The 10,744-nt window shown below is 37.7% G+C and overlaps 1 protein-coding gene across 1 annotated transcript; it reads right to left on the minus strand.

Moving 5' to 3' along the window:
- Positions 1 to 2,843: 2,843 nt before the first annotated feature.
- LOC129424547 (uncharacterized) lies at positions 2,844 to 8,517 on the minus strand. The gene is made up of 10 exons (XM_073869085.1): positions 7,954 to 8,517; positions 7,698 to 7,831; positions 5,754 to 5,994; positions 5,094 to 5,178; positions 4,542 to 4,676; positions 4,286 to 4,443; positions 4,088 to 4,196; positions 3,659 to 3,902; positions 3,350 to 3,506; positions 2,844 to 3,270 (listed from the first exon to the last, which is right to left on the minus strand). Exons 1-10 carry the CDS (start codon positions 8,515 to 8,517, stop codon positions 2,995 to 2,997), a joined length of 2,103 nt encoding a protein of 700 aa, XP_073725186.1. The 3' UTR covers positions 2,844 to 2,994.
- Between the last annotated feature and the right edge of the window lie 2,227 nt (positions 8,518 to 10,744).

Here is a 10,744-nt window from a genome sequence, read left to right on the forward strand (position 1 = left end):
TCTTGCTTTTTTAAAATAGCACATTAAAGAAACTTGTTTAGCCATTATTGTGGCAATTTTATCGGATAAAAAGCAGTTAACAAAGTTAGCTGGCTAAAAGCTGCCGGAGCCCGCCTACCCCCACAGAGTCTACCTATCGGAACCACCATAGCAACCAAGCAACCAATTACGTTCCGGAGTCTTCAACCATTCCATTTTATTCAGAAAGCAAATTAAACACACATGCTAGTCGACAATAAATCAGGTTTATTAATATATTTTCTTAAATACATTTGAATAATAAAAATAAACTAAAAATGTATTTTGATCAAACGTGCCTGGGCGGGCCAGGGAGTAATGTGGGCGGGCCAGTGCCGCCCTGGCCCATTACTGGCTACGCCCCTGTTTGTAATGCGTTACTCCCATCACTGCTAATAACTATTTCTCTGTTTTCATAGACTGCCCATGCACCAGTTGAAAGCCTGTTGGGGTTCAGTTTCCTGAGTAATTCCCCAAGTCAAGAAGGGTCGAAGAGGGCCGAGGCATCTTCATATTCTCTCTGTTCTTCACTGGCAGTCTACCCTATTGTTTATTGTCAAATAAAAATTACGTTTTGCATTGGGATCCTGACTCTGTCGTTCCTTACAATTCCGATCGGCTCGAATAGAAACCCGCTAGGCCTTTTGAAATATATTCAAGCACTTCAAGAAATATAATTACTTTGACTCGTGATAGCCATGCTAAATGGCTAACATTCCAATGCCTAGCTGGCAGCATGAGCATGTTGTCAGACTGATAAAAAGATATTTATGTAACACCTCACACCATAAAAGTATAAATAAATGCCTACTGCTTAACAAAAAGTCAGCCGTGTCAGCCTCGGTTTTTAGTCCCAAATGTCCCTGAAGCTTCCTCCAACGGTCAGTGGCGGACCCTATATTAATTAGATTAATTCGCCCGGGGTTCTTCAAATTTTTTTTTATCTCTGCTCTTTCCTCTACAGACTTTATATTTCTTCCAGCCTTGAATGTAGAGGCCGTTTGGTGCTGTCGGTTTGTTTTTTCTTCATTTGTGAGCTGTTGCTACTTTGCTAGCTACCATACACTGTCAGAAATTTCATGTAGCAGGAGGGGGGCGGGGTGGGTTGTGATGGGGTGAAGATGCGAGCGCATGGTAAAGTTTCAAGTGGAGCAGGGATTGGATGAGAGCAGTTGACCAATGTAAGCTGTCCGGCCGGACAGCTTACATTGGTCAACTTCTCTGCAGCTGTACACCCAATAGAGTGAATGGATTTTTTTCATTCTTTTTTCTCTTGATATTGTTAGGATTTTACTGTAGAACCATAACCAGTATCTAAACGAGGTTATTAATAATGGACAATCTTTAAAATCGTAGACCATAGCTTTAATACATTTAACCGACCAGTCCAACATGAAATACACTAATAAAAAGATTAATTCAATTTAAGTGGTTGCAATCAATTTATTTAAGCTACATTTAAACAAAAAACAAAAAAACAAAAAAACTTTTGTTTAAATGTGGCTTAAATAAATTGATTGCAACCAGTCTCAAACCAAACTTTTAATTGAAAACAATTAATTTCTCTCGTTATATTGTAGTCCAACATATTATTTTCTTAGCAATAATATCATAGTAATATAATTGTAAGAGAAAATAAATATCCAGTAGTGAAAAACTTTCTTGAAATAATGTAGGTTTCACACAAGTAATGACACTGTGATTTGCTGTAATATAAGATGGGTAACAGCGCCACCTACAACATCTATGTATGTACTGGCTCGGAAGCGAATTGCCTCTTAATTTACTAGATAACTAGTCAGTGGCAGGTGAATCATTTCTGTTGTCAAGGTCACCCTGGCAGACGTTTTGATATTGTGACATCATAAAGCCCACGCTGAAGTCATCGCGTGTGGAACAGCATGAGTCGTTCATGCTGGATTTCTCCTACAAAAGGTATTTGTCTTTCATTTAAGATTTATGATGTTTGCCTATAGCAGTCATTTTAATGCAGTGTTGCTTAAAGAAGTAACGAAATCGGGTAAAGTAATCATATTTAAATCAAGTTTTTAATTGCACTGTATCTCCAACAAAAGAAGAAATTAAGTGATTTTAACTGCAGTCCGTGACTTTCCCCAACAACCCTGTAGTGAATTATTTTAATTCTTCTATTTATGTAAAATTATGGACAATTTCATAGTAAATTCGTTTTTCGCTAAGTAATTACAGCAAAATCAATGATAAACAATTTCGGTGAGTCACTAGATGGCAGCACAGACACAATAAAACGAACATAATTGACTTATTACAGTTTTTCTCAATTGCTAAAACACTAAAACCCATTGGCTGAACAAAGTTCTCAGTTGCCTGAACTCATTTATCTAATTGTGCAGTCTGTTGTCAATACCTTAAACCATTTCACATCATAAAACACAATTTGCAGATCTCACTTAGACTATTTAGCAAAACTACAAACACATACTCATTCTCAAAACACAATCTGCACTTAAATGCACATGTCATGCATATTGCTAAACACAAGCAGCAACAATCAAATACAAATGTCATCACACATGTCATTGATTAAACACAACCACTCAAAATGGATTTAACCTGTTTCAAATGATGTGACACAACCCAGGGCTCTCAAGTTTTATCAAAAGTTTGGAGTGAGATTTCATCTGTTAGGGGAGGAGCCACTTAAATATTTGCAGCAGCGACCCCTCGGCCCCAACCAATTCTCTCAGGTTTTTGGTAGCAGTTAAATTTAATATATTGTTTATAATTGATTAGCACAAATAGAAATTATAACAGTTGGGAAATCTAATTAAAGACAAAGTCATAGAAATTAAATACATTGTTTTATTTCAAAAATACAAATATATAAAAAATTGCCCCAAATGAGCCAACTGAACAGCAACATTGCAGAACTTGCCCTGAGCATACTTACAATACAAGGTGTGTTTGTGTGAGCATGTGTGAGAGAGTACATTTGGTTTATGAATGTTTTATATTGTAAGTGTTTGTTGCATGTTTTGAGGCCTTGATTACAGAGGTAGGCGGCTCCCACTTAAAGCACTGTGGTTCAATGCTTGCCATTTTCACCATCATGATGGAAGAGAGTGTTCCATCCAGAGCCAAACTATTCCTAGTTTTGGTTTTGTTCAAACCAACCATGGAAAACACTCTCTCTGCATCTGCATTTGAGTGGGGAAGAACTAAAACCAGTTTGGCAATCTTGGACAGCCTTCCAAATCTGCTTAATCCAGTCACCTTTAAAAAAGTAATCAAAGAGGCCTAATTACTAATATGTTGATTAAGTAAATGTCAAAGGGTGTAGAATATCTCTTACCCTGTTCTTTACTGATGTCATATTTCCCCAAAAACCCTCAATGTCAAAAGTGGATGGGTCTTGGGGCATAGTGATGTCCATCAATTGATATTCGAGGAACTCCTCACTAAGTTGATCATGCTCTTGGGGTCCCTGGTATGGAAGCAATTCAGCAAACCTAAAACAACAATATGCACTGAACTGTTTAAGATATAGTGGGAGAAACAACAGGGTTTGTTTAGTGACCATCAAAACTTATCAATCCATTCAAAATGTTTAAAAAAGGAATACAGGAAATAAAAAAAGAAAAATAAATAAGGAAACCCTTACCTGTCAACAAAGTATAAGGCATCTTCAATGCCACACTCTGTCCTCTGCTGGACATCCACAAATCTGGCATGCTTGAGTAGTGCCTCTCTCAGGGGTAGTTTTTCTAGTGCATATTCCACCGCCCTCACTAGAAACGCCAGTGCTGCCTTTTGGAACCTCTGCACATGTTGAGGTGTTACATCTCCTGTATCAAGGAGCCGGTTGAGCGTAGCCCTAGTTGTAAATCCAACATTCAGCTTTTCTCCTACCCGTGATAAAGCAGTAGGAAGTATGAACAAGTAAATTATTAAGAATTAAGAAGAAAAACAATTGCTAACTTGAATAGCTCTCTTTAGGTATATCCCATCACAATGATAAAATAAACTCTCTCTTTGTGGTCAGTAAGTGGAAGGAGTGTATGTATCTGCTTGTGAAACTTGGGATCATTACCTGGCAGTTGGTTTGCTGGGTCCTTGTAGTGGATGTCATGCAAATCTCGACACTGTAGTGCTACTGGCTTTAGAAACCTTGAGCACAACTTGCGAACAAATTTTGTCATCTACAAAGTTGTATTTCAGAAAAGATTTTTTAAATACCATGCTGCTACTAAAAAAATGGCAGAAGCATATGCCAACCCTCCCATTTTACCTCTTCATGGAGAAGAAAGATGGATGACCTCTCTCTCTGGAGGAGGAGGTTCAAGGTGGAGAAGGCTGGCAATGTAGCCTGATAAAAGAGGAGGTACACTTCCGTTAGTGGGTTGGAAAATGCATCCATCAGCCTTCGGAACCTTGGTTGTTTCTCATCTTTGAATAACGAAGTACAGGTTATGCATACTACATATCTTTACATTTCATTCTATTGTTATAATCTTGTATTAGTGTCAGTGAAGTATGCAGCCTACTTAAAGACTTGAAGTAGCTGATGAGTGGCTCATACTGCCGCAGAATTCGAGTCACACAGCTCTCCAGGCTCAACCATCGAATGGAAACATGTTGTAACATTTCCATATATTCATTCCCATGGAAGTCACAAAATTCTGAGGTGAAAATATAGAATCCTAAATATGAATTCAATGAAAATATTATGCATTTACTTTGTACTACACTTTTGCTGGTTAAAGGAGCATTTCACCCATGGACAAATTAATCTTTATTAAAAGTGGATCATATTTGTAGTTGAAATGTAACATAAATTTCGAATTTGGTGCCTATTTGACCAAGAAAAGGAGTGTTTGTAGTCTCGCCCCCTCTACAAAGATATAGGACTTCCTTCTTTCAATGATGCAAAATGACAATTTTTACATCATTGAAAGGAAGTGCAACACTGAAATCCATATTTCTCCTGTCTCAAGGGAAACAGAGGGAATGATGCATGACCATTCAAAAACATGACTGGGTTTCTAACTATACAAAGCTTAATGCAAATGGGTGAAGTGTCCCTTTAAATCACAAACCTGATAGGTATCCTTTACGGTTGGTACTTCCCCTAAACCAGTATCCAACATCCACACACAGATCCTCTGGATCAAATCCAGATACCTGCATGAAACATGATCATTTATTCACGTTCCATTTTGCTTACAGATACTTTCAATATAGCACATAAACTATTTTACATGGCATTAAAGGGATAGTTCACTTTAAAATGAAAATTCTGTCATCATTTACTCATCCTCATATTGTTCAAACCTGTATGAATTTATTATTTCTGATGAACACAAAAGAACATTTTTTTGAGAAATTATGGTAAACACACAGCAGATATTCCATATTCCATTGACTTCCATAGTAGGAATAAAAAAATATGATGGAATGTAATGGGTACCATCAACTTTGTGCTTAACATCATTTATCAAAAGATTTTCTTCATCATTTATCACAATACTTACCAAATACAAAAATATTTTTTCACTACTATGGAAGTCAATGGTCACTATCTGCTGTGTGTTTACCATCATTTCTCACAATATCTTCTTTTGTGTTCATCAGAAAAAAAGAAATTCATACACTTTTGAACAACATGAGGATGAGTGAATGATGACAGAATTTTAATTTTAAAGTGATCTATCTGTTTAAACGGATATGTCAGGAAAAGCATATATGATCACACTTACTTCCAAAAACCTCTGCCCAGCATGTTTGGCCGTGTTGTGAATTATGTGGCAGGGGCACCCATGGATGTAAATGTTTCCATTTTCATTCAAAATTCTTGATGCAATAGAATTTTTTGCTCCTGTATTCACTGGTGCATTATCAATAGACAGACTTACACAGTTTCCCCATGGTATGACATTTTTCTGCAAGGCCTCATTTATCTTTTGATAAATCACTTCAGCTGTGCCACAATTACGGCCACTGGTGGTGCACATATCCAAAAACCTAGGGACAACTTTGCTAGTGTCCCTATCATATATCCGCACAGTGAGTGGGTTCATCTTCTCTTGTCCTGCAATGATAATGTGCATGTTTTACATAATTAAAACTACACATCAGGCTGAAGTTGAGTGTGTATTCTGTAAAGAAATGGATGCCGGAAAATGCAGGAGGTGTACAAACATACTGTATCAAATGTCAAAGTAATACCTGTATCATTTGACCCATCTGTGATCAATGTAAAAGGATTTTCCCTCATCTTTGTCACCAACTCATTTCTAAAATGCGGTACCACCAGGGCCGCCTTAACCTAATGTGAGGCCCTGGGGCTGAGAGGTTTTGTAGGCCCCCCATACCCTCGATTTATAGTTTTTTTAAGTGTAATATCTAGGTAATCTACATTACAAAATGCATTAGTTTCTTTCGAGACATATAACAGTGAGTTTTCCCTCGTTGACCCAGAAAACACCATAATATCATTATTAACATATCACTGAGCCTACTTGAGCATAAACACAAGACACTTTATTTAACAACCATACACAGCAACTTGTGGTGATAATAAAACCAAAATGTGTGAACGTATATATGTTTATAAGCTTTATGTTTATATAGTTTTTGGAATATACAAATTTGCAGAAAATTCATTGTCACTCACTAACCAAATGCTCAGCACAGTTTTAAGCATATAATAAGTTAAAGTTAGTTTTAAAGTGAAAATGCATTAATGATAACAAAAGATAAGTCTTTATAGACAAAATCTTATTTTTTAATCAGTTATTTATTTTGTAGGCTATTGAAGATATAGTATGCATTGTATTTAGTATTTATGCATACATAAGCATAACAAGCATGAATATGCACAAAACATACCTGTATAAGATCTTTAGATAGATTATAAATATGAATGGTGCTATTTGGGGATGATCATTTGAGATGGTCTTGTCCCTCTTTACTTTCTAGACTTGCACCTTTACCGTTGCATCTCTGTCGTTTTTCTAATCTAAACCAACAGATGTGTGTACTGTGAGCTAACGTCGCGTCACACTGCATCGCTCCAGCTGCGCACACGTCACTGATATAAACGCGAGTAAACTATAACAACTAACAGCATTATGTGTGGGAACTCTTTTCTTTATTTAGCGACAACGTTTCTTGCGCACGCTTGGAGAAACTTCTGCATGCCAGAGACTCAGCTGCACGTCACGAGCACAGAGAGAGCGAGCACGTGCGCGAAAGAGAGAGAGAGCGAGCACGCGCGCGAAAGAGAGAGAGACCTGCACCATGGTGCTTATTATGAAATTTCAGAAATGACTCTTTCATTTGTTGGTGGATTATTTCCCGTTTCTCTGTCACACTCAGTCTAACATGCAGGAAGGTCAAGTTGACAACGCACACTTAATTACATTACGCGGAATAGAAAAATCTGTTACGTCTGATATTTTATTTTACGGTAAGTTACAACGGACCAATCAGCAGACATGTAACGTGCAATTAGAGTGACTGACAGAAAACCTGACAAGTTACAAAACAAAATGACATTTTCAGCTCATCATGAACGCGAACATGGGAGGCCCTTGAACTTCGGAGGCCCCTGGGCTTCAGCCCAGGTAAGCCCGTGCATTAAGGCGGCCTTGGGTACCACTGCTTCATTGATAATGCATGTTGCTTTGGTGCTCGCACACTTGACATTCTGTGCAGTGGTGGAATCTTTAAAGCACTCCTTCAACAGCGGGCTGAAATGATCTGCTACTGCAAATGGCACATTATGTTGGACCATTGCAACAGCCACCTTTACCTCATCTCTCGTTGTCTTCAACTGAAAGGGTTAATTAATGCACTAAATCAAGCATTCTGTGCAACATTTGTTTTATATGTTTAAAATAACTTACAATGTTAACAAAAATCAGCTAACACCACCTGTTTTTTTTTCATATGTACCTTGGCCTCTTGTGCTGTCATACCACCAACAGAAGCTGGAGCATAAAACTGTGCAATGCCACTTGTTGACTGAAGTGCCTGTTCTTTGGCCTTATGGCCTTTACTTTTAATGTGCCTGTTTACATCTGTCACACCTTGATGGGCACATGAGCTCTCCTGTCTGCAAACAGAGCACCAGTAGTAGGAGCTGGTGGTGCCTAGGGTAATGAATGGCCATTTGGCTGACCACTCACTTTTAAAAGTACACCTATAGGTGGCTGCTCCACTTAATGCTTTCTTCTTTCCTGTGTTGTCCACAGACTCATCCACTGTCTCATCTATGATATCTTCGATTGTGTTCTCTCTTGTCTCTTCTACATTCTTCCCTACTGTTTCCCTTGCAGTCTCTGCCACCACCTCTTCAGCTATATTCTCTCTGTTCTCTTCTGATTTCTTCCCTACTGTTTTTCTTGTAGTCTCTGCCACCACATCTTCCACTGTCTCCTCTGATCTGGCAACCTTTATAGGGGGCTGACCCTTTGGTGCCCAGAATGAAAAAATACTTCTTTGCTTTTTCCCTGACATCTTTTAAACAGATAAATGCAATGATTAATGTATACATTGGCAGGATATAAACATTACTAAAATAAAAGCCAGAGTATAGCTGAATAGCTAAAAAGAGTATGAATAAAGTATAATTTGAAAATAATGAAATAAATGAAAATGAAATATCTTGTCCTTTCCATTCCCAGGTGAAAAAAATACTATAGTAATTTATAGTAAATACTATAGTGTTCCCGACCCATACTATAGTAATGTACTTGAATTAATTTGTTGTGGTAATTCTATAGTTGCTGTGATAACATAACAACTATAGTAATATAAACGTATTACTTTATCCAATACTGTACTACATTGTCTACCACTATAGGGTATAATATACTAGAATATACACTACAGATTACTGTAGTATAAACTAAAGAATACTAACGTTAGAGTATTTATTACAGTTTATCAGTTCACTACTATAGTTAATACAGAGTATGCTGTAGCAATCATTAAAGGTAGGGTAACAGATTTGATCCTGAAACATTTTTTGTTATGCTGGTTAAAAGTCTCCTTACATCCTGATAGCAATCACTGTGTTAAGTTGTTTAAATGTATTTGTAAAAATTTATGTCATCTGTGAAAGGCGTAGGACCAAAAAATTTGCAACAAATCATAGATTTCGGTCCGAACGGACGTTTCCATTTTTGTCCCTCATACGTAAGCATAATTTGAATGCCCACTGCGCAGCGAGGCCACGCAGACACCATACGTCATCGGCGCGTTCACGTGCGCTCACCTCCTGCCTGTAAACAGTGAGAACAGCAAACTTTTCTGCTAAATTGACAACCTACACAGGAGGCACAAAACTAAAGGCATCTTTTATAACAACAACAGCAAAAACTGCCTGGATCAGCAAGAGCAAAAACCCAAATGAACATCGGTAAATTTACTGCTTTACCACGAGATGCAAACAGCTGCAGGACGCAAAGGGTCTGAAAGAGTCGTTGCACTGTTTATTTTGGTAAGGTAGGTACGCGATATGTTTGTATTGAGATGGATTCAGATATTCTACTTTGATGAAACATTGTGTTGCTTATGAAATTTGTGTTCGTTTACGGATTAGCGTAGTTACTACGTCTACACAACCGAACGTGTGCTTAAACTAATTCTGATGTAAACCAGTAGTTTATGTTGGTTATTTTGGAAGTGTTATTCGACTTTGTACTGCAAAGTTGTCCCACTGCTGAATGAGACATGAGATGTGACCGTCTGATCTGTGCGTGTTCATGTGTTTTGGAAGAGGCGTGACTTTTGATGGCGGTTTGACTTGAGGGTGGGATCGGGATTTCATTGCTAGGCGGCTACCGTCAGCATTTTTCAAAATGTGTTACCCTACCTTTAACAAAGTGTTGTAAATACTATAATATACTAAAATTTACTATACTATTAGTATGGTTCAAAAACACTATAGTATTTCCTATAATATTTTTCACCTGGGATTTTTTCAGGTAGCCTCTAGTGTTTAGTACTTTCCTAAAGTTAAAGCTAATTCTGATTGCAAAGCAGTTCGATTTTTTTAATCAATAATAATTTACCTCGGCTATATTTCCCAACAACAGTTTTTATTATCTTTGATCACATTTTTGTGATGTCATCCAAGAATCGTAAAATCAAATTGCTATAAAAAAGAATGCGTTACCTACCGCTTTCATCGGATTCTTCTCTTCCAACTGCCACTTCGTCTGTGTGACGTGAGAATCTATGTTGCCTAGTAACGAATGTGCTTGCAGCAGGATCACGAAATTTACCCAGAAACAACAAATTCTGATTTCTGATTGGCTGGTAGGTGACAATTATATCAGGATGTCTAGTGTGACCGTGTCCGCGGCTCGACAGATATGAACTCGGCAGAGAACTTCTCTCCTGTGCCTCGTTCATTAATTGTATAGAGTGGGAAAAGTTTTCTTATTTTTTCAGTGTGAGAAATACAAGGTGTGGCGTGTGAGCGTGTGAACTGACTGAAATGCGTGAGTCTCACGGTGAATGCGTGAGACTTGAGAGCCCTGCAACCAATATAAGACAGTTCACTGTTGTATACAGAAGTACAGTTCATTTTAGGCTGTATACTGTACAATGAACAAATTGTATGGCCCTGAACATTGTGCTTTCCTTTTGTTAACAGTACTGACTGCACTGTTTTACAGTATCACAGAAACAAAGGACAAGTTTGTGAAATGCAGGGTACAGTACTATAAAACTAGGG

Source organism: Misgurnus anguillicaudatus, chromosome 6, assembly GCF_027580225.2.
Source record: "Misgurnus anguillicaudatus chromosome 6, ASM2758022v2, whole genome shotgun sequence".
NCBI lineage: Eukaryota > Metazoa > Chordata > Actinopteri > Cypriniformes > Cobitidae > Misgurnus > Misgurnus anguillicaudatus.